Source organism: Chenopodium album, chromosome 15 (assembly GCF_948465745.1).
Source record: "Chenopodium album chromosome 15, dcCheAlbu1.1, whole genome shotgun sequence".
Lineage (NCBI taxonomy): Eukaryota > Viridiplantae > Streptophyta > Magnoliopsida > Caryophyllales > Amaranthaceae > Chenopodium > Chenopodium album.
The window spans coordinates 12,831,833-12,855,987 of record NC_137848.1 but is presented as its reverse complement, the minus strand read 5'-3'; the positions used below and the strand labels follow the sequence as shown (position 1 = coordinate 12,855,987).

The 24,155-nt window shown below is 34.6% G+C and overlaps 3 protein-coding genes across 3 annotated transcripts; 1 reads left to right on the top strand and 2 right to left on the bottom strand.

Moving 5' to 3' along the window:
* Positions 1 to 3,989: 3,989 nt before the first annotated feature.
* LOC145582973 (diacylglycerol O-acyltransferase 3-like) lies at positions 3,990 to 5,924 on the top strand. The gene is made up of 2 exons (XM_081640050.1): positions 3,990 to 4,480; positions 4,982 to 5,924. Exons 1-2 carry the CDS (start codon positions 4,046 to 4,048, stop codon positions 5,660 to 5,662), a joined length of 1,116 nt encoding a protein of 371 aa, XP_081496176.1. The 5' UTR covers positions 3,990 to 4,045; the 3' UTR covers positions 5,663 to 5,924.
* A 576-nt stretch (positions 5,925 to 6,500) lies between these two features.
* On the bottom strand, positions 6,501 to 20,810 carry LOC145581937 (uncharacterized). The gene is made up of 24 exons (XM_081638977.1): positions 20,449 to 20,810; positions 17,856 to 17,913; positions 17,390 to 17,478; positions 17,259 to 17,314; positions 17,101 to 17,176; positions 16,775 to 16,841; positions 15,485 to 15,551; positions 15,191 to 15,257; positions 14,052 to 14,135; positions 13,637 to 13,678; positions 12,546 to 12,698; positions 11,468 to 11,545; positions 11,290 to 11,358; positions 11,098 to 11,163; positions 10,879 to 11,007; positions 10,290 to 10,346; positions 9,851 to 9,940; positions 9,671 to 9,736; positions 8,147 to 8,215; positions 7,796 to 7,900; positions 7,525 to 7,650; positions 7,288 to 7,346; positions 7,133 to 7,169; positions 6,501 to 7,026 (listed from the first exon to the last, which is right to left on the bottom strand). Exons 1-24 carry the CDS (start codon positions 20,695 to 20,697, stop codon positions 6,784 to 6,786), a joined length of 2,202 nt encoding a protein of 733 aa, XP_081495103.1. The 5' UTR covers positions 20,698 to 20,810; the 3' UTR covers positions 6,501 to 6,783.
* A 956-nt stretch (positions 20,811 to 21,766) lies between these two features.
* On the bottom strand, positions 21,767 to 22,777 carry LOC145580838 (uncharacterized). Its single transcript, XM_081637927.1, has one exon. The coding sequence runs from the start codon at positions 22,775 to 22,777 to the stop codon at positions 21,767 to 21,769; it is 1,011 nt and encodes a 336-aa protein (XP_081494053.1).
* Between the last annotated feature and the right edge of the window lie 1,378 nt (positions 22,778 to 24,155).

The following is a 24,155-nucleotide window of genomic DNA, read 5'->3' as shown; positions in this document are numbered from 1 at the left end:
GAAAGGGGTGGTGGTGGAAGCTAAGGAGTGGTGGTGGTGAAGCTAAGGAGTGGCAGTGGGGGGAAGGGAGGGGGTGGGGTCGCTGGCGCCGACCGAAGCTTTGGGCGCCGGCGGCCAGTAGGGGGAGGGTGCCCGGAGGGGAAGGGGTGGCAGTGGGGTGACTAGATGGAGGTTGGACCCCACTAACGGAAATAGTAACGGTATAAGGCATTAGGTAGTTAAATTTAACAATGTTTGATTTAGGTGGTAGTTAAAAAAAATTAAAAAAATAAATAAAAAAATAAACAGGTGTAAATGTGAATCGAAATGTTTGTCCTGGTAGCAAATGTCAAATTTTCTAAATATTTTAGAAACCCCTAAAAAGAACAAGTATGTAATTTACATAGGGAAGTAGTACATGTGTTGTAATCCCCCATATTTTCAACCTAATTAAAGTATATTTATTTATTATTTATACAAATACTTTTATTTTAATTTCATAGTATGAATTATTTTGATGAAAAAGTAGCAATATTTTCATTATTAGTAAGCTAAATTATTAAGTTTTAGTCTAAATTATAATTTCCTTTTTAAGTTTATATTGGCCCAATATTTAAATCTTACTCAAGCCCAAATTGCACAAATTGTACTCCTAATAAAATTAGGGAACTAAAACCCAAATAAAAAAAAACCCTCACCTATTCTTCCTCTCTCACGTAAAAAAAAAAAAAAAAAAAAAAAAAAAAAGGAAAGCACTCTTTCTTTTTCTGTTTCACGGGAAAAAAAAAAATTGAGCTGCTGCCTTCACTGCCAGCCACACCCTGCACCACCTCCGACCACCACTTGCCGCCTATCAACCTCCGGCCACCACCGCAGCCTACAGTAGTTCGCCCCTCTTTCTTCCTCCCTTTCTTTACTTCTTTTTATTTTATTAAATTGATTTAAAGTTTCAATCTTTGTTTAATTTTGATTCTGAATTATTATTATTATGGGTTGATATTATACATGGGTAATAAAAAGATTATAAATTTATGAAGTTTAATATGTTTAATTTACAATACAAAATTTCAGATTTGTTTAATTGAGAAAATAAGGGTTCAAGTATTGATTTTTCATGTTTTAGGGCTTGAAAACGTGCTAATCAAGTTATCTAATCATATTATGTTTAAAATTACGTTAAAGTATAATTATTTTGATTATGTATGAAATTTCAGATTATTAAAGTTTCAATTTTTATGAACAAGTTGTGTTAATTTCATATTTTTTATGCTTCTAATCTTATAAAATAACTATTGTGGGTATTTCATGATTAAAAAGCCTTGAACTTTAAATTCTAATCTCAAGAATAAATTTTCAGATTTTATACTTTTTATTTTGAAGTCTCTAATTGCATTGAATTGGTATATTTTGGGTTTTTAACACACTAACCTACTATAAAGTGATTATTTCAAGTAATTATGTTTATGGGATTATTTTATATACTTAAACCAAATTGTCAGATTGTTCACTTACTTTAAAGTTGCTGGAATTTTATGTTATAAGCTATATTTTTATGATTTTAGCACATAAACTTATAGTAAACTAATGAATTATTAACTTTGACTGTTGGGAGTAATTTAAAAGCATTATTTTGATGGTTTAAGAGGTTTTAAAGCAGTTTGGTATTGCTGTAAATTCTTTTGCTTGGGTGTTGATTAAATTCTTGTTGTTTGGTTTAGGAGAGGAATTTGTAGAAGGCGACTTCTAGTTCTTAAAGTGGCCAACCGAATCGTTTACACAAGGTACGTACGAGTTAGGAAACCTTGCCTTTAGATGCATGTTTAGGGATGTATCAAGAACTTAGTATCATGTATAAAGAAGACTGGGCTAAATTGTTTGGTTATACATTGTGATTTCCGTATGTTGTGCACTATTTCATATTGCAAGTATTATTTATGCATTAATTATGCAAGATGCGGTTAGAGGCAAAGGTATGTGTTTTGGTGAAAAGATTCATTTATTACTCGTTCATGATCATGGAGATAGAATGAGTAAAGGAAGAATTTAAGTCTTATAAGACGAGGTTAAGATTGTGGAGTGCTTTATGCACTCAAGGTGTTTATACACCAAGGTAGTTAAAGGAATAAATAATAAATATTGCTTGTCACTAATAAATCAAGAATTGAAATTGGAAACTTGTTTTACTTGATTGAATTGATATTGGATTGATTGTATTGTTTGCATATGAGTCATCACAAAGTTTAAACTTGTAAATCACATAAATTGCAAAATGGATGAGCAATAAAACTCTAGATTTGTGCACATCTGGAGTAATGACAATCAGGGGTTGGTGTACACGGGGTATAAGCCGTGCACTTTTCTAGAGGTCGTCTGATCTACGAGTCTCTTATTTTAAATACTTTTCAAAAATTAGGAGTTAGATGAGATCTCATACTAGCTACGGTCACAGAGTCGCGCCCGTGGTCCTTGGATGTTTTGTTGATGTTTCCGAAAGAAGACATGGGGTTTTTCTTTTATTGATGTTCCAAATGGAGCATGGGATGGACAACCTTGTCTATTGCTTAATCCAATGAATAAAATGATGGGTTAACTACTATTAATTAGTGAAGGCTTAGTAAACTGACAGTTGAGTCGTGTGTTGAGTCTAGAACTTGATAATGTGGGATGATTGATTATTAGTAGCATGCTAGAGATTTCTTATTATGTTTCGCAACCTGTATGTACTCAACTTTGCTGATTGCGTGCTTTGTGTGTCTTTCTTTGGTCATGGCCTTCGCTTTTCAATGACCATGTGACGATCCAATTTATACGCTTGTAATATTGGGGAGCAGATTAACCACATGTTCTTACACATGCAGCATTCGTATCTAGGTGGTGGGATCTTGAGTGGAGTGTTAGTTGCTTTTCTCAATTTATTTGCTATTTACTTTTGAAGTTGCTTAAACTCGATTTCATTTTTTTTATACTACTTCAACTGGTTTGAGTTTTGAATTAGGGCCTTAATGGTTTCAAGTTGTAAAACTTAATTTGGTTTTGTTGTTGGCTTTGAAACTTATTTATAACTGATTTAGTTTTTCCGCTGCTAATTTCTAATATAGCCTTAACGTTTGAACACGTGACGGTAGCACGTCAGTAATTTTCTTGGATATTGTTCAGGGTACTCACAGGTTTAAAGAGGGAATTATTGGGGTGTTACATGTGTTACATATTATGTATAACTTTTAGGTATTATTTATGGTATTATTTATAAGATATAAAAAAAATTCAAAAGTTGCACATATTATGTAATGGAGGTAGTAGTTACTCCCTCCCTAGTTTTATAATGTTAATCCCATATATTATTTTGAGCGTTTCAAAAAGATCTACCCATATTGAATATATTTCATTTTTAACTTGATTTTTTCTGTAATTAATTGGTTGTAAATTGATGACATGACTCTAAGTAAGGAAATCTCTACCTTCAAATTATGCACTATGAGATTTATGACTTAGGTTTTCAAAAAAAAAAAAAAAACAAAACTTAAATAAGGTAAACTAATTATGAATTAGTTAAATTCCAAATATTTTTTTTTTCTTATTTTATATGGTTGATTAGCATTATGAAACGGATGGAATTTTTTATTTTTTATTTATAAGAGAGAGACAATTAAAGAAAAAAAATGAAAAAAAGAAAATACATCGAGAAATAATTACAAGTAAAAAAAAAAACCAAAAAATTAAAAAAAATCACAAGTTTGCCTTTTTCCTTTGCATTTTTATGGAAACTTTATTACAATATCCACCATGGCAGCCACGTCAGATCAATCTCAGACCATTAAAATCCCTCACAACTAATCCAACGGCCAAGATTCATCCCATACGCATGGCGGGAATAAGCTAACGCGTGCTCAACAGAAAACAGCAATCGCTCCACAAACTTGACTCCCACTTCAACTTTCTCTCTCCTCCAACCAATCACCTCTCGCCACGTACCCCAAAATCCTCCTTATACACAACCCTCACCTTCTTCCTTCTAGAGTTCGAAAAATCAGGAGAGAGAAAATCCCCAAAACTTGAGCAATCATCAATGGCGGTGTTAAACGGCGTCGTTTTCAAGTCATCTTCTTCTTGCTGTTATACTACCCAGATTGGAAAACTTTCTGGGAATTCAAGAAAATCGTGTTTTTTGAATTCTGAAGTTTATTTTAGAAGAGGGAATCGAATACCCAGTTTGAGGGAATTTAAATTAAAAGCTAGGAATCATGGGTTTGAAGATGAAGGGCATTTAAAGTATTATAATTCTGGGGTTGGAGTTGGGGTTTCGGTTTCCCCTGTTTGCGGAGAGAAAAAGGGAAAGGGGAAAAAAGGGTGGAATGGGATTCCGGTGAAAAAGAGGATGAAATTGTTGAAGGGTTTGGTTAAGGATTTATCGACTTTTTCTGAGTTAGGGTTTGGGTTGAATTTGGATTCTAATAATAATCTGGGTTTTGCTGTTGATGATGATAAATCCAGAACTATTTCTGTAAGTTCACTTTATTTCTTTCTGATTTTCTATTGTGTTTTGGTTTTTCTCTGTTAATTTGATGATATGTTCATATGTTAATTTTATTTTGGTTTTTTTTAACATGATTTTATTTTGGCTAAAACTTGTACATCACAGGTGTAGTGTATGCAACATTTTAATTTGTTTCTGAATTGCTTAGGTTAGATTTTTGTGTGATTCGGGGGATTGTGTTTGTGTGTAAAATACACTCGTTGTATACAAGACCTTTTGTGTGCGATTATGTGTTCGAATTGAATTGGAATATGCAATTAGATTGTATATTGGGATTTTATTGCTTTCAATTTTTTCAGATAGGTTGTGGAAGGAAGTAGCTTTATCAGTTTTACTAATGAATTATTCTGGAGTTTACAAGCTTTTTCTAATTTTTCTGGCAATTGATCGTTGTATTAAATTCCTAAATTACAAATCTATTTTATTTGTGGTACTTTGTTGGTTTAATTTTTGGACAATTTTGTGCAGCAAGCAGCAGAGACACTGTTGGCTCAATTGAAGCAGCTAAAAGCAGAAGAAGAAAAGATGAAGAATTGTGAATCTTCCTCTTCCTCTTCGGAATCGAGTGACAGTGAATGTGATGAAGTGATTGACATGAAAACTATGAAAAACAAGACTGTTGTTCGACCTATTGAAACCAAGGAGATTCATTCAGTTATCGAGGAACCACAAACAACTACACCAAGCACACTCTTAGCTCAATCTATGAGTGAGCAACTTCCTCTAAACTCAGAGCAGAAGTGCAGCAATATGATCCTTGATTTGACCTTAAACAAGGATGTAGGAATCGAAGTTCTAGACTCGGAAACTCTGAAACTGCATCAGCCGAGGGTGGAAAGTATAGGGAAGAAGATCGAGGTTTGTATGGGCGGGAAGTGCAAGAAATTAGGTGCCCCGGCATTGATGGAGGAGTTTCAAAGAGCAGTAGGCAGTGAGGGAGTTGTTGAAGGGTGCAAGTGCATGGGCAAGTGTAAAAGTGCACCTAATGTTAGGCTTCAGAATGGTAATGTAGGTGCTGATTCTGTGAAAACTAGTAACCCTCTCTACATTGGTGTCGGTTTAGAAGACATAGAGTTAATTGTTGCAAACTACTTTGAGGAAGAGGCTAAGGATCAATTGCGCGTTGCTGTTGCTGCTGTTTCTTCCTGAAGAAATTTTGTTGCCATTACAAGTATTATTTCAGTGTCTGAACTGAAGGAGGAGACTAGTGACTAGTGAGATGAAGCTGTAATATTTCTGGCAATGTAGAATTATTACTTTGGAGAGTCTGTGAGTTCTTATTTAAGGTTTTCTTCTTTTTGTTAAACCTATTGTACATAAAACTCCAATTCATTGTATTATATATACCACTTGGTAATGTGTATTAAACGAGAAAACTAGAAATTGAATAGAACAGTGATTATTTACTCAACTAGAAATTTCACTCACCACTAGTAATTTTCACTTATTATTTCTAATTTTAGTTAATTTTGCTTTTAAATATAGCTAGTATATGCACCTGTGGCCTGTGCACAGTTGCACATACAGATACTGGTTTGCTTAAGTCATCTTTTGATGCTTGTTCAGATGTTCTTGACATAGTGGATTCGATCATCTCACCAGAAGACAATGCCTTGCTGCAATGGCCTTATTTGAAGGAGGAAGTTTTTGCGGCCTAGGGTTTCCTTTTTTTTTTTTTTTTTGAAAAAGAAGCTCTTGGGTTTCCTTTGCAGCAAACATGAACTAAGTTTGTTTCTTTGATCCATTTGATTGAGCACACTTGGTTTTGGTCCGTTTGAATCAAAATCTAGCTTAGGTTCTCTATCTCTGTTTGATTTCATTACCCACAAAACCCGGTATAAACACATCCCTCATTCCCTCCCTCGTAGTACACATTAAAAAGAAATGAACATTTATTAAGCACGTGAATCATCAGTACATAGGAGAAAAAAATATTTAATGGAGATGTTTTGAGATAAAAGACAAATTCAAATTACAATGAGTGGTTAGAAATGAATTTTCAATGGGTGATTACATGAAAACTTCAATTAGTGTGATTAGTTATCAAAATTCAAAAGGAACTCATTCCTACAACAATCCCAAACTAGACAAGTAGCAGGGGAAGAAGGGAAGTACAGTTCTGAGATGCACAAGCTTGTTCTCGGATACAGATATATCAACAGATGGCTTCTTCTATTTACAAAGTCGCCATGAAGTATGTACATTTACAAAAGGACTAATACACTGATATATAGTACATAACCTTGTTAGTAAAAAAAAAAAAAAAAATATTAGTTTCTCGGATGTTTCAAACTAGGCTCAGCATCAGTTGTATCTGAGGTACCGCATCGTTTTAGGTAACCATCAAGTGTTTTCTGCTTCATAGGGCTACAAGTAGGCGAGCTGTGTAGTGTTTTCTGCTTCTGAGGGCTAGAAGAAGGTGATCTGTGTGAGCTAAGTATTTTCTGCTTTGCAGGGCTAGATCTTGGTAGGTTGCATGAAACTTCCATGGTATTCTCATGTCCGTCAAGAACCTAATATGTCCATGAAAAATTACAAATCCAGATTTCATTTTAGCAACAAGAAGCAAAAAGTGCTAAGGAGATACAAATAAACATGCAATTGGCAAAAACACAAAACCTGCCCAAGATTTTCTAGTTTGCTCTGAACAACGTCCCTTCAATATAGAAACAAACAAAAAAAAAAGTACTACATTAGTTAGCATCATCATCTTTCGATCATTTAATAACTCTACTAAATTCAAGACACATATTATAATGCAAGTCACATCATACCAGATAATATCATCAACAGTATCATTTGCTAGAAGGTAATATACGTTGACCGAAGAGACCTAGCAGGATGGGAGAAAAAGCCATGATTAGGAAGTTTTGGCTAGCTCTAAAAGTACATTAATGATATAAGGCAATAATAACTGAATATTGACTATTATAGGAAATGTGAGACTGGTTGAATACAGAGAATTAAAAAAAAAAAAAAAAAAAACTCTTCTACTTTGCTGAATTAGTTACCTGGCCGATTCTATGAGCACGATCTTCGGCTTGTATCAAGTCACCGGGGGTCCAAGATAACTCAGCAAAGATAACTGTGCTAGCTGCTGTTAGAGTTAAACCAACACCTCCAGCTTTAATTGACAGCTGAAAGAGAAAAACAAGAAAATAAATCTTAGAAGTAAGCCTAAAAAAAAAAATAATAATAATAATAATAATTTAAGTAAATAAAAAAAAATAAATAAATAAAAAAAAAAAAAAAAAAAAAAAAAAAAGGTAAGAGTTGTCATACAACTGCAGCCTTGATTGCTTCATTTTCCTGAAATTCTGTAACCAAAGATTGTCTTGATGCTGCTGGTGTACCACCATCGATGCGGATGCAGCCAACCTTTTTCTTCTAGAAGTTCAATAAGGAATCAAGAACATGTCAACTTAAAAAATATAATTATATAGCACAACGGAGTACATAATAATGGTCTGACCAATAGGAGAATAAAAAAGGAGCTCAGTGGTAGAGCCTACCCCCCTCCTCAGAATAAGGTCTTGTGGTTTTATTTCTATTAGAAATCCTCCTGGCTCCAAGGGATGGGGCATATAGGCCAATGAATTTGATGAATTACGAAAAACAGGAGTCAAGATTTACCTGTAAAAACTGGTGTATTGCTTCAATCATAGGCTGATGGTGCGCGAATATTAGAAATTTACATCCAGCCTGGCTCAATTAATCCAAAAGGAAAATATGTAAGCAATATGAAAGATTCATCACAAAAGCTAACATACCCAATATATGTCAAAGGATAAGAGATCGAGAAAATTAAAAGAAAAGGACTACAACAAAACACTTGAAAAATGGCCAAAGGGAATATATAACCACAAGTTGATAGCTTCATGGAAGAGAAGCCAACACAAACTGAAGAATAACGCATCTTTTTATTTTTTGTGTATATAGAAGTAAAATGAAACTTTTTCCAACCAGCGAAAGCAGAAACCACTTTTCAAAGTTGCAAGCCAGCATGCGAGTGCTAATGTAGCAGAATGATTGCTAATATATCTGTTCTATTCTTGAACTAATCCAGCATGCGAGTGCTAATGTAGCAAAATGATTACATTTCTTAAGGGCTTTTCCCACAACCATGGCAGGCATATAACGTAGCCTCCTCTATATGTCAGACAATCCCCTAACCAAGTTCAATTGTATGGAATTAGTAAACACACACAAACAAAAAAAATTGTATAATAGACTACAAATATAATAAACGAATATGTAATCAGGTTGATTATATGCAGCAAATTCCAGCCCCTTTGATTGCTTGATTTTATAAATTTATTTACTTCATGAGTAAATTTAGTATGCTGTCATTTATTTGTCTCCCCTATATCGCAAACTTCATGTTTTTCTTGATGGAAATCTTTGTGGATGTAGACTTACAGTTGACGTAAATTAAAGCAAGTTCTGCTGCATATATCTTTTGAAACCCAAGATGGCTACTACACATGTTGCTTAGATCTCCAATATTTTAAAAATGCTAATCAGCTAAATATTTTTGTAGGGATATTTGTATAACCAAGCTTAAGCTGATGGTTGAAGCCCATGGATATGTTTTATACTCTATCACGGCCTCCTCACATGAGGACCCTTTGGACTTGAAATGCGAATGCAGCATGGACCCTCCACATACCCAGCGCGAAATATTCCACTTGAAAGTGAGGGGTAAATGAGATTTAAAACCATGACCTTTGTGTCACACTGGCTCTGATACCATGTTAAAGGATCATCTCAACCAAATGCTTAAGCTTTTTGATAGAGTATAAAACATATTCCTGGGCTTCAACCAAAACCTTCCAGGAATAGGTTTTATACTCTATCACTTAAAGCTGAACAAACATATGGTTATTTAAGCCTTTTTTTTTTAATCAAAAGAATATATAAATTGAATTTGATCATAACTTGTTCAGGAAATATGTTTAAAATATAGTTGCCATATAGCCTTATTCTAATGAGAATCTTTTCCACAAAAATTAAAAAAGAGTCCAAAGTTCTTTAGTAAAATCACACAGATTGGCAAAATAATTAAATTTAGAGTTATCTGTAAACAAAAAAATATATTGATTTTCCTGATCTTTGTTTCCCTCCTTTAATTTATTCTTGTTTCAATAATGAACTCACCTCAATGACTGTTCCCAGGTATTCCTTAACTGCTGGAATCTTTGCTTCTGCAGAATCAGTATATATCTGTAAAATAGCAAGGTTAGATGGAAAAACATAGAGTTACTTTATATAGCTAAAAGATGCAGCTAAATGTGACTGTGTTCATGAATCCTAGTAGGAATAAAGCAAAAAATGTACCTTATTAATCAAACCCTTTTGAGTAAATTTGAGAGACTCCTGTTCATCCTTGGAACTGCTAGCTTTAATCCTGTCTTTCACCACCCCCAGCTATAAGAAAAGATATGAAAGTTTTGCAGTGTTCAGAATATTGGAATTTCTCACTTGATTGCTAAAGCATTAAACAGAGTAAGTGGTAAAAACAATGTACTTCACTACTTGGGTCCTTGGTAAGGGTACCTTTTTTCTTTTGTGTGTGTGTGTGTGGGGGGGGGGGGGGGGGGGGGAGAGGGGGGGTTGGCACGACACAAGGCTCCAGAGGAGTCCTTGTGCATCTAATGTAACATACAACACTACCAAAATTTCAAAATTCACTTGCAACAAGTATCTGAATCAACAATAAATAATCACTGTGCATTTAAGCGTGAAAGCTAATTCACACCATGAAATGATGCATTACCTCAAGAAACAATGCCTTAATTTGTCTCAAGTCTTTTTCAGCCAGATCCAGAAAGACCTAATAATCACCATGCAAGGTCCTTCAGTCATTTACAAGTAAATTGAAGATCATTTATTGTATCAGAGTCCAATAAAAGGATACATAAGATATAGCTGAATTATATAACTTAACATGTAAAATTCATTCACCAGTAACCAAATTTAACCCCTCTTCTATACTTCATATAATTATTACTTTTCATTTTTCTTTCTGATTAAAGGAGGGGGGTGCTCCTAACACCTTATCATGCCGTGATTGCCGGTAATAAGAGAACAAAAATTTCCACATTATGAGTTCACACAACAACAACAACAAAAAAAATAAATAAATAAAAATAAAAATAAAAAAATTAACAACTTTGGAAAAGAACAATCTCAAGCACATGTTAGCTTTGGTCAAGGTAAAGAGTAAAGCCAAAAGAAGTCTTTATAAGCAATCCATCAAAAGGATTTTTTGAACACATAATTAATGAAATGGGCAAAAACCATCAGAAACCAGAAGGCAATGGCAGCGCTGCAGCAGTGTGGTGCAGGCTACACAGCAGCATTACCTGCTGCCTACGTTTTACAGGAAGCTCATAAAGAACATCCTTCTTCAGTCTGCGTATCATGAGGGTTGCTTTCATTAAATTGTGCAATTCTTCATGGTTACTTGAACCTTGGTATAATCCAAATACTCCCTGAAAATCAAGGAGAAATTTACATGGCTCATCAAAGTAAACAAATTCAGATGCTGAGGCATGTGTAAAGCAAACAAGTGAACCACTTACACCCCTGCAATATCGGTTTCCATAATCATGGACATTCTTGTAAACACTAGGATAGAGGGCTTCTAGCTGTATCCAAATAAAAATAAATAAATTATAAAACTAAGATGATAAAATAACTAAAAAAAAACTCAATCGAAGAAGAAAAGAGCCAAATTAAGATAAAGTATCAAGCATGGGTAAATAGAGAATCACCTGCTTGAATAGCTCGATAGGCCTTGACAGAGCAGGAGTTCCACTAAGCAAAATTGCATATTGTGCTTTCTGAAATTGAACAGAGAAGTTTCACAGGTTAAAAACAGTAGAAAAAGAACACGGGCAGGGAGTAAAATGTAGCTCTTCCTGTAAATTGATCTAAAGGGAAGAAATAGACCCCTATAACCGGGAGAGAGGCAGCTGTCCTCTTTGCTTGAGCATTCTTCAAATAATGTGACTCGTCTGCAATAACAACCTGCATAAATACATAAATTCCAGAGGTGCTTTCTTTATTATTTATTTATTGAATTTTTATAATAAGGTAAATTCATTAACCACAGATAATGAAAGAATAGAAAATACAAATTTCATCAATGGCAAGGGTAGCAGCAAGCTTTACATGTTCCCAATTCCACATCAATGATTTTATTCATGCAGGCTGAGGGAAGAGAGGGAGCTAAGAAACCAATACCAGATATAATGAGCAAAAGTGAGACTCGCAATCACTAGTAAACTCAAATGAATTGTGCAATACATAGTCTTTGTATTTATAGTGCTAAAACCCTTTAAAAATACTACTTAAATATGTACATTAACTAGCTTTTCCTTAACAATGTCACATGCAAATTTTCTCCTAAACTACAAAACATTCCTAAAAAAGTAAATTAAGAGGTCTACGCATGCCAGAAATAAGCTTAGGAAGGATTTTGATCTCCAAGAAACTTCTTTACGAAACCCTAATCAATCAACTCCAGAAAACTAGATTTTTATCTGCCAAAACTTTCCCAAGCTACTAAAATAGGTTTTCCTGAAACACATTCCCTAGGCACCAAGAAATATCAAGCAATACCCTGTTGTGTTGATTAAATAGGTTTGTAGGCTCATTTGTGCTGTCAAAAATAACACTGAAAGCGACTGGTTTTTCATGCCTGCTCTCTTGGTTCATGGCTTTACTAAGCCCATGCTCCAGCAACACCATGCTCATTGATTAAAAAAAAAAAAAAAAAAAAAAGAAGATGCAAAATAAACCAACACTGCCAGCACATATTAAAAACTACTGTAAAAACCACCACCTTTAACAAAATTTTTACACATGTGCATCAAAGAGTAACAGTTTATAGCTAAAAATAAAAATATAGTCACCACATGCAAGCTTTTTTTTAAGAAGGTGTGAGTGGGGAGGATAGGGGAATACTATGAAATTAAGGCACCATATATCATATTTCAACATACGCGAAAAAAACAGATATATTCACCTTAAACTCTGATGCCATAAGAGTCCCCTGTAGCTTGGGAACAGAGTCGTAGGAAACAATATTGAACAAACCATCAAGACGAGCAGTCCCCTTGGCTGCGGACACCACCGAAAAACCCCCTCTATTTGATCCCGAACATTGAGATAATAACACCTGCATATTATTCGAGTCAGATCCAAAACAAAGAGGCACACATTTTCCCATCCCCAACAAGGATAATCACAAACAATAACAGGCAACTAAAGAGCAGTCAAAATCTGATGAAAAATGCAAGCTTATTGAGAAAACATAATATAACATGAAACAATAGGATGATATAGTTATACATAAATAAACAAGAAAAATTCACCCTCTCAACCAAATCAGAAACAAGTATGCAAATTTAGAAAGCAATACACACATATACGTCCTTACAGACATGGAGAACAAGAACCTTCAATCAAACAAAAGAAATTCATTTTATCTTCACCGAAACATAAATTAGAGTATGCAAGTTTAGGTATCATCGATGCCTTCTAATCCTATAGGGAAGCCTCTTCCTCTCACTCTCGTTCACAAAGAGGTTGGAGGGGTGGGATAACATCCATGAAGATAGCAGGTATTGTCCCTTTTTTGAAAAATTGTCTTCTGAGCCTCTGAGGAAGAGAGTGTAGGACTGGTTTTTGTAAGAAATAGAGTCGACATGTCCCCAATTGAAACTTATGTAAAATACCCCCCCCCCCAATCTGCAAAAATTGGTAAGCCAATACATTGTTTCAAACTGCAAGGGCAAAATGATGTCCAAAACAAGTGAAGCCTAAATAACATTTGAGTTTGAGACATGGGGAAGCTTATTCCACACTTTAGCTCTCCTGATATTACAGGCCAACACTGCATAACTTTTGAGATGTTATTATTCACAAATGCCTCTTTTGAGAGTTTGAGATGTGATTATTCAATGTAAAAGAAAAGCACAAACAACCCAAACATGCAACTCATAGAATTATCAAGAAACCAGCTGCAGGATACCCTACCTCACCTCACCAACAAAAAGTAGGAGATTTGAACAAGAAAATTCAGAGAAGTACGTAGTATATAGGAAGTATACATACAACAATATCTGACGGAGGAATCTTCAGCCATTCATGTATCATCTGTAAATAAGAAGAACCACAATAGAAAAAAGGATCTCAGTTCTGAGTTCGCCTACATTAGGCTATTGCAGCTACATTATGATATAGTTGGATATACTGCAAAGTGAGAACAGGCCATTGCAGTAAGACTACCATACACAAATGAAAATTCTGTGAATATGTCATAGCTGCCGCAGAGAAAAGTTATTGCTTTTAAACAGAGATCCAGTTGTTATAATATGGATTTATACATTCATACATACAGTAGCTACAGTAGTTGTAGTTTAGCTCTATGAATGTTATAATATGCTGTTATAATTTGATGAAGACACGAATGTATCTGCAGTGCAAGACACTTTTCAGTTAAGACTAAAACACCAATGGTAGTACTCACAGAAGCCCAATGCAAACGCAAAGAAGAAGGTGTAAGCACCAAAACAGGCCACGCTTCACGGACACATAAGGCTACAGCAATTGCCTGCAGAAAATGGCATCCAAACATTAATATTTTGAATAATTAGCAACCACTTAACTCCATATTTTTGCAACTTTAACACAGCTTGGAAGCTCACTTTCAAACAATAGAAGGGAAAAAATACCATGCGGTAATCAAAGGAGAGTTCCCACCCATAACAAACATGAAACATGTATAACTGAAGTAAACACTAAAGAAGCACACAAGTATATATAAAAAATAACACTTGCGCACCTTGTTCATGTAAATTACAAATCCATGCTGAACCTTTGTTAAACAGACTTCGGCCATATCAAACATGTACGCATAACAATTTACCCTCAAAATGACTTTCAGACAACATAAAAGATTCATTTATTAAAGGTATCATCATGACATCATTGTCTCAGCAGCTTAAAATAACAAAATTTTGATTAATATTCGGAAAGTTTAACGGTATGTGATATGCTTTGTCCTTGCAGGGAATGTTGGTTTACCCTCCCCCTGAAGTTTAAAACCCAGTTTTTAAAAATTGTGAAGGAAATAAAAGCAATGAAATTGCTTTAGCAATTAAACTTGAGAGAATGATTAATTTTACGAATTAAACCATATTATAATCTTTTTGTCCAATAGAACAGATGCATATTGCCAAGGACCATCATTCAAAGTCAAAACAATCTAGTGAATAAGGCAGGCAGCTTTAGTATTACCATACTGCAACTTAAGAGTCCAGTGGACATTGCACATTTAGGTTGAAAACTCGAAATGAGAAAGGAAGAACAGCAATCAGTGAAATCAATACACCAATCAGTTAATTATCACAATGACCAACAATATTGTTCCCATCATATAAAAGTGATAATCGGCATCAAATCTTGAAAACAAATGCTGCTTCTAATTATCTTGTCAAAATGGGAGCTATTATTAGGTGATCAGCATATTGAGAAATATAAAGCCCATTGATGGAATTGCTACAAGTCATGCCTTCATCCATTTTCAGAGTATTATATAAAAACAATTTGTATACAAATTACAAGCCTCCAGAGTTCACACACAAATTACATGAAACCTCCAATTACCTGTAAAGTCTTACCCAGACCCATTTCATCTGCTATAAGAGCCCGACCTCCCCTCTGCAACACAAACCTGATAAATAATAGCATTATGAATCAGAAATCAGCTCCTTACTACAGTAGTACAGGGTCTACAGCAGGTCTAAGAGCAAGAAACTTGATTGAAAATAGAAAGACAGCAAAGCTGTTGTAAAATTGTAATTAGAAAAAGGTCCTTCTTTAAGCAGTACTACATGGACAGAAAATCTTCATATAGGTTTACACAGAGCATTATCAGAGTCATCTACAGCCTGCAGGTACCTGACGCCCTCCCGCTGAAATGGTAGAAGCTTCGTTTCTATATAGCTTGGAATATTGTCATATCGATCTTGCAAAGTAAAAGATTAAGTATATTATTATTAATGCGCACTAAATAACACCTCAAACATGAGCTATAAGATAAAGAATGTCTTTCCAGTGCATAGACAGATAAAAGACAACCAATCCACAGAGATTTTCTCATTCTCTACTCTCGAAATCAGCAAAGCAGTAATACACCTTGAGTCATCATCTTATGCACAATTACCCAGTTCCTAGAACAAGAGAGGGAAACTAACCAGAGATAAAATCATTAATTTTCTTCAGAACAGGGGCAAGACTAGCACCCTTTGTCCTCCCTACTAAATGAGAAGGCAGTAGACAAACACAATCACAAACATTCCACAAAGAGGCTACAATGACACCCACACAAATATGTTAACCCTCATGTAATTACATGAGCCAATGATCGTTATATTTATGCAGCAAGTAATCTTGTACCATTGGGCTGAAGTGACCAAGTAACCTTTTAAAATGGTTGGCTATAATATATTTGAAAAGATTAAGCCCATTCATATTTCTAGGAAAAGACACATGGACCCTCCTTCAATGAAAGATTATCTTAATTTTAAAACTCACTAGGCACCAAACTATGCAATGGCTTTTCTCCCTAAATACTGTAAGTTAATTTCTTTCAACCAAGAGGACAAATATATTTTTTACGCTATGATGTGATGTCAAATTGACAACAAAGTTAATCATTGCTGGCCATATCAACCAGAAACCAGTGAACATTGGTTTTGAATCTCAATTTTGTTTGGTAATTGTGCTAAATATTTGGGAAAGTACGGCATCATGAAAGACACATGGACCCTCCTTCAATGAGAGATTATCTTGGTTCAACAGCTTCATGCAGGGCTCACTATTCGTTTTATATTTTTATTTAGCTGTACACTTGCAATAAGAATCTTGATAGTTCTCCTAAGGTGATTAGTTGATGTAGCTAAACTAGAATTTTAATGCATCTGTATTGTACTGTTATATATCTAGAATGTGGTTTCGCTAATATCCGTAACATATTTTTAATTTATCTGGACTTCTGATGCTTGTCACAACATATTTTTAATTTATCTGGATTTCTGATGCTTCTCACATTAATTACACTTCTCTCATCTCTCCAATTAAGTATGCTTCTCACCAGAGAGAGAGAGAGAGAGCACAAAGAGTACAGCATTTCACAACACAATGCCAATCAGTACAGCATTTCACAACACAATGCCAATCAAGATTCACCTTGAAGATCCGGAGCAGCTGTTGCAGCAGTTATAGCTCTCCGAACTAAGGGGTCCAGATTTTCCACCTAGAAGTCACAACACGAAAGTGCGTAAAAAATTAGCTGATTCTTGCCTATTTATAGCATTTCTAAATAGATATCCAAATTGTGAAAGAAATATACTTCATACTTTGTTAATGGACACCTTTAACCTAAGGGAACAAACAATAAAAAACTAATGACTTATATAAGCCAGAAACAAAAAGAACCATGAGACCAACATTCCTGTACAGTTCGAATTTTGTAACAGCCACTAGATATATCAGACATAGAGGAAATACTTCACCTCAATTTTCAACCCTGGAGTTTCCCTGAGAATGTCTTCAGCAGTTGACAAAGAAGACAGTGGAATTATCCATAGCCTGCCATTTCAGCATCATATCATAGAGCAAGTAAGCAACAGGTCCTTAAAAAGAGTGAAACACATAAAGAAGAAGAGAAAACCTCTCTTTTGCATTCCAGGTAGCTTTAGGAATCTTCTTGACAGCATTTATAAGAACCTTGTGAGCAATAGCAGTGTCAGATACAACCTTGAGAATGAAGCAAATAACCGGGACAAATAATGGCCAGCATACCTGGTTATACGGAAACCTGATAGCTATATTTCCACTAGCATGAAGAAAGAACTTGACAGAATGCTTTGGTTCCTCCTTTGAAGAGTCATCTAATCAGAAATCAAGAATTAAAGCAACATCGAAGTATGCTCTTAAGCCTGTAAAATGCTCATATATACTGTGGAATAAAAAGCTCGTGTTGTGACATAAAACAGCCATAATTTTCTGTGGAACTCCACTTCCAGCAAGCCACAGCCACATTATGAGTGTAATTTGGCAGTATATACTCTTTGTACTTTATTGATTTGCACAATTCTGCTGCACTGAGCTATTATTAACCTTGTAGTAACCATAGAACTTGAACTCTGAACCTTAAGCATAGCTATTGTTTTTTTCAGGTTTCAGCCCATGCAAATCATCACAAGTGGAAAATGTGCTTGAGAAACAAAATTGAATTAGCATGGACGAATACTTTATAGCGACTCACCAGCTGTTTTTGGTGCAACAGACGATGGCAAGACTCTGGACCCTGAAGGACCATCTGCCTGGATATCAGAAGATTGACACAAGTGCATTATCTTATGCAACAGATAGGGTGAAACTAGCAGTAATATAGCACAATAGTAGGATTTTAAATACTAATCATCCTACCCTTTTTCAATCTTCTTCTCCACCTTATATTTATATGAATAAAGAGGAATTATCATCCGGTAGCATAGACCTTTTCTTTTATTTCCACCGCACATTTAAGAAAAATGAAAAGTGGAATCATCACCTGGTAGCATCAAACTTAGCTATAAACCATCCTCAGCTTTTTACCACCACTACTATTCTATTAGGCATGCATCAACACTATTCCCTTTTTCACATGATTCAAACTCAAGTGTCAGGCCTATAGCATACTCTACAACACTTTCTCAAGTCATTCTAGATTACAATGTTTTCCTTTCCCTTTCCCAATGTTCTATTTGGTACTCAACTCAAGTCTTCTCATTTCATAATCCTCTCTACTTGTGCACAGTACTAATTCTAGTTTAGCTTAATGGGAACATTCTACATTTGTAAAATACATAATTACATATTTGATAACCAAATCTGTATTACAATTCAGTCTGTCATGAGCACAAACGGATAGAGACTAACATATGCTAGCAAAAAATTCACACCTTCCCTTCTCCAAGAGTCTAATATTGATGAAAAAGCACCGTCAAAGATAACTTATGACATCTCTACCAGATCCAATTTTCTGCTCTATGAAGCATCCATCGAATCATGTCTATACTCTTTCAACAACTACATTGAATTTTTTTTTTTTAAAAAAAAAGGTCAAAGAACCTCAGTCACTACAGGAATTTCATTGATGTCATTGAGGCATCCAAACACCTTTTTTCACTTTTTTTTTACATTTTTGCTTCTTCCAGAAAACTCATCATGATATTCCACCAAGGTTAGGAAGCTTTACAAGGAAGTTCGATAGTATAGAAGTTCATATAAGTATGATGCACTCTGGTTAAATGACAAATATATCTAATTCTATAAGCAGTCCTAAAAAGCTAAACTTAAGGCCTATTCTAATTCATTGAACGAACTGAACTGTACTGATTGGAGTTGAATTGAACTGAACTGAACTAAATTGAATATTTTATGAGAGAAGGAAATTAGGAACTGAACTGAACTGAACTGATTGGAGATGAACTAAACTGAACTCAAATTAAGTAAGCTGAAGAGAACAGGCCCTTAGTCCTTGAACCTAAGGCATCATTTTCTCCTGATTATGGATCACAATATTCAATTGCTCTTTCATAGATTAACTTACATGTCATCTTTACCTGTAATCCAGGCTTCATTCTTTTCAAGTGCAATATCCTTGCCTCAATTTATTGGCCATTTATTATTGACCCTATTCTGAAGTTATCTAGATGAAAATTGAACTAGATAGCCCTTATCTGAAATACTTCCTAATATTTTCAAAAATCTTACTCTTTCAATCCCCATCTCTATATTTCTATATACTATAATTGGAAAATGGGATATCCTAAAATTTCCTGCTACTATCTAGTATCTACTTTAAAGTTTAAATTCCCATCGCTGTGTGATGTGAACACCACCATTTTTCCTCTATCCATCATAACAACCTTTTTTGCTCACAATCTCTCTCTACTCTTAATCCATTTCAATAATTTTAAATTCATATTCAACCACATTTTGGCCCACACCCCAACTAGGTATACGCGTATGCATGAAATTTCAGTAATTTCAAGCACCTATAGAGTATTCATGTGAATTGATTTTTAACAACAAAGGTGCACCTTATTGATAAAAGCAATACTATTGAAACTCCAAATCTCTCTTAAAGCAAACCCCAGCGGTCATAAAGATTTAACATCTTGGCACACAAGTTCAATTTGAGATATGGCATAATCAAAGTTGCCAAAGCCTTAATAACTCTTTTCAAAGAATCGAATGGCTTTCCAATCACCACAATCACTGATTAACAATTTTTTGAGCACTATCGTTATGATGCTATTCAAAGTTATACTTGCTAGGCTTCGCTCCATTCCAACTATTCATAAAAATCAATTACTCGTACTCCACATAAGATTAACAAACTAGTGTATTCTCTTTCACAATTACATGCATGATCATATATATAACCCTTTCAAATAACAAATATACTACTAAAATTTCGACAACCCAAAACAACCCTTAAAAACAACCCTTATTCAAACAGTATTGTTATGAATCTCCTCGTTCAATCAATAAGTACTATCGAATGGGACAAACAAAAAGTAATGGAGGGAGTAATTGCTATAAAATTTACACATAACACTCATTAAAAGTAATTGCAACAAAATATATATAACTCATCTCCCCTTGACCCCTTCTCCCAAAAAGCAGAAATTTAAATTACAGACCCAAAATTTCAAAGAAAAATACAAAATTGAATGGAATTCATGCAAATTAGCTAATTTTTTTCATGCTAGCAAACATTCAAAATTTCAACGAAATTCAGTACAATTAAACCCTGAAACACCCATTACCCCAAAAAATTACAAGAAACTGAGGATTAAAGTAATTACCTGAGTTTGAACCCTGGAAGAATCCTTGAATGTCTGAGTAGAAGAAGAGGGGAGAGAATTTGGTAATGGCGGAAGCTGCGAATTGGCGCCGGAAACGGTAGGAGTTGTCGTTGTCGTAGTCGTTGATGCAAAATTAGTAGTAGAATTGGAATTGGAATTGGAGTTTTTACGAAGAGCAATTTGACGAAGAGCGTCTTTTTCGAGGGATTCAAGTTGTTCTGCACTCAAATCCCATTCGTCTAACTCCATTTTTACACTTTCTCTCACTATCTTCTGCTTCTGCTGTTATTCAGTTGTTTATGCAATGTTCATTTGTGTGAGCAATTCAAATGAAGAGTGTTTTAAAGAAGTAGACGCTTTAAACTGCGACGTCTCTTTCTTCTTTTGTCATTTCAAAAGTGTAAAAGTGTAACCCCTGTTAAATGCTTTGCTACTAAGAGCATGAGCATTTGTGAGGTTACTCACCATTATCCACCTCACTTTTAACTATCTTTTTTATTTATTTTTTTTCCAAATCATCTTCCACCTCACCTTCCACTATCATAAGCTAATAGTGTGAGTCACCTTATTTATTTATCTACAATGGTAAGGTTACTCACCATTCTCTCTGCTAACTACCCCATCATTTTCTCTTTCTCACTCTTGTTTTATTTTATATTTTTTAAAACATGAATTAATCTCTATTATTTATTTGTAATTTTTGAACTTACATAATTAATTAAAAAAAGTTAGACATTCTTTAGTGCAATATTAATAGTCATTATAAATAGTACAATATTAATAATCACTTATGTATGTAAATTGAAACAATTTTTTTTTCTAATTTTTGAAATAAAAAGTACAAAAATAATACAATATATAAATAACATAGTTTATTTAGCAAAGACATCCATTAAAATTTAAAATACAATATTCATTAACAGCGACTTTTGTCATCTCTTCATTCGTTGCCGAAACGTCCCCATATATGTTCAACCAAGTCATTCTTTAGTGCAATATGGGTCTCCCTATCACGAACATTATTTCTATTTTCCATATAACCATTTAGATTGAGCCTATCCAATCGTCCACTTCTCACAGTAAATGGTTGGTTGTTGTTACTAGTTGATGATTCAGCTACATTTTGGGGTTGGTCATTGATAAATTCAGTTGCATCATAATGCAAATATCCATCTCGCTCATCTTCAACAATCATATTGTGCATGATAATACAAGCCATTACAATTTTCCATAAAATTTCGGTCGACCATGCTAGATTTGGTTGACGTATTATTGCAAATCAAGCTTGTAACACTCCAAAGGCACGTTCAACGTCCTTTCAATAACTCTCTTGCTTCTTGGTAAATAATTTGTGCTTACTAGTTTGTGGATGTTTGATTGCTGGGATAAATGTTGCCCATTTCGGATAGATACCGTCTGTAAGATAGTAACCCATATTGTATGTATTTCCGTTGACATTGAAGGTAACCTCTGGAGCTTTTCCCTCACATATATCAGAGAACACCGGTGACCGTTGGAGGACATTTATATCATTACAAGAACCCGGGGTTCCAAAAAAAGCGTGCCATATCCACAAGTCTTGCGAAGCAACAGCCTCCAAGATCATCGTTGCTGTTTTACTTCTACCTTGATACATTCCTTTCCATGCACGCGGACAATTTTTCCACTCCCAATGCATGCAATCAATGCTGCCCATCATACCAGGAAATCCACGAGCATAACTTTCACGGAGGAGCCGTTCAGTATCCATAATATTTGCCCTCCTCAAGTACTCTGGTCCAAATTGAGCTACAACCCCTTCAACAAAGTGAGCCAGACCTTCTCTTGCAGTACTTGATGCGATTTTAAGATAATCGTCAACTGCATCGGCAGATGTACCGTATGCTAACATTCGAATTGCTGCAGTGCATTTTTGGAGGGGGGATGCACCTAGTCTTCCGGTGGCATCTGGCCTTTGTTGAAAGTAAACATCACTTTCGCTTAGTTGATTAACAATGCGTGTGAACACATTCTTACGCGTGCGAAACCGTCGACGAAACATATTAGCAGGGTACAATGGTTGGGGACTAAAGTAATCGTTATATAACTGAATATCAGCATATTCTCGATCTCTTGGTACATACCACCTTTGGTACGTAGGTTCAAGAGTGAATGGGACCTGATAAGTTGATGTTACAAAGGGAACAACAGCTGTATTGATCGCTTCCTCGATCAATTCATCTTCTTTTTGCCTTTGGGTAATTGATTCATGCCACTCTACATAGTCGTTCACCATGTAATCAAATAACCCTGAACTAGATGAACTAGAAGAATTTGAATCAGAGTTCATTTTGTAATATTTTTTTGTAAAGAGGAAGAGAGAATTTTGTTTTTTTTTTTTTTTTTTTGTAGAAATAATACTTATATTTATGTATTGAAATATGAAGTGTATCCCCTTATTTATAACTTCTAAAATAATTCAAAAAAAATGACTATTTCTGATAAGGTTTGTAGATATATGAGATATGATTTTCGATAAGGTTTACAGATTTTCTACATTGGTAATTCGTTGAATGGATTAACAACTCAAAAAGATTACATTTCTGATAAGGTTTGTAGATTTCTTTTGTATGACAATTCAATGTATGGGTACACAAAACAGTAAAAGATGAGATTCTCTGATATTATTGCTTACAGATTTCTTGTCAACATGTGACATTTCAATGTAGCATTGCATGTCGGTCATATTTTACAACATTTCTCATTATTGAGCTAATTTTATATTATTATTATTTACAAGATATAATTTATTGGGTAATAAACAAAGAGCAATTATATTTATTAAAACTTCAACTTCAATGCATTAAGAAAAAACAACAAAATATTACAAAGGAAATTGTTAAAGCAACATAAGTAACATACATTACATCAATTAAAACTAGAATAATACACATGTAGTTTGACTACCTTAATTGATATTTAAACTAGCCTAGAAGATGTGCAAATTCTTGCTTTAATTTTAGATATATTTCTTTTTCTTCTTCAGATAGAATTGGTTTTGCAAGAAGGACACTAAATAGCTTGAACCTTTTTTCTTCTTGTTTCTTCTGAGCTTTGATGGCATCTCGCTCCTTCTGATACTCTAGCATACGTTCTGCTACATCAATTCGTCTTTCATCAACATCTTTGTGTTGACCTTTCATTACATTCATCTCTGATAGGGCTTGAGTAAACGACTCTAAATTTTTAATTTCAGAACTACCCCCAATTTGAATTCCAGAATTGAAAACAGATTTACCTTTTCTTTTAAATGCTTTCACCCCGTCAGGACGACGGCGACGAGTATGAGTTTTTTGACCTTCATCAGTTGGAGTATCTGGCTCTGATCTTTTCGAATTGCCACCATCACTAGAAGGTAAATCCAGGTCTATTGGCTTCCATTTGTCTAACTCTCTCAACATCTCCCAACAACCAATTAAACCAAAGCGTGAACCATTACATGTTCCTCTATATATTTCATGAGCTTTGGTCATTTCATCATGAGTATTGGTACCACTCATATATCTTTTTTTTGCTTCACTATAGCAACCAACCCATATACTCACATCTTTATTTATTCTTGCCCACCGACTTTTAATAGATCTTAAAGTTCTAGGGCGCATGGTGGATGGATTTTCTTCTCTAGCTTGATCATAAAGGGATTTTATGTTCCTCCACATTACCGCCAA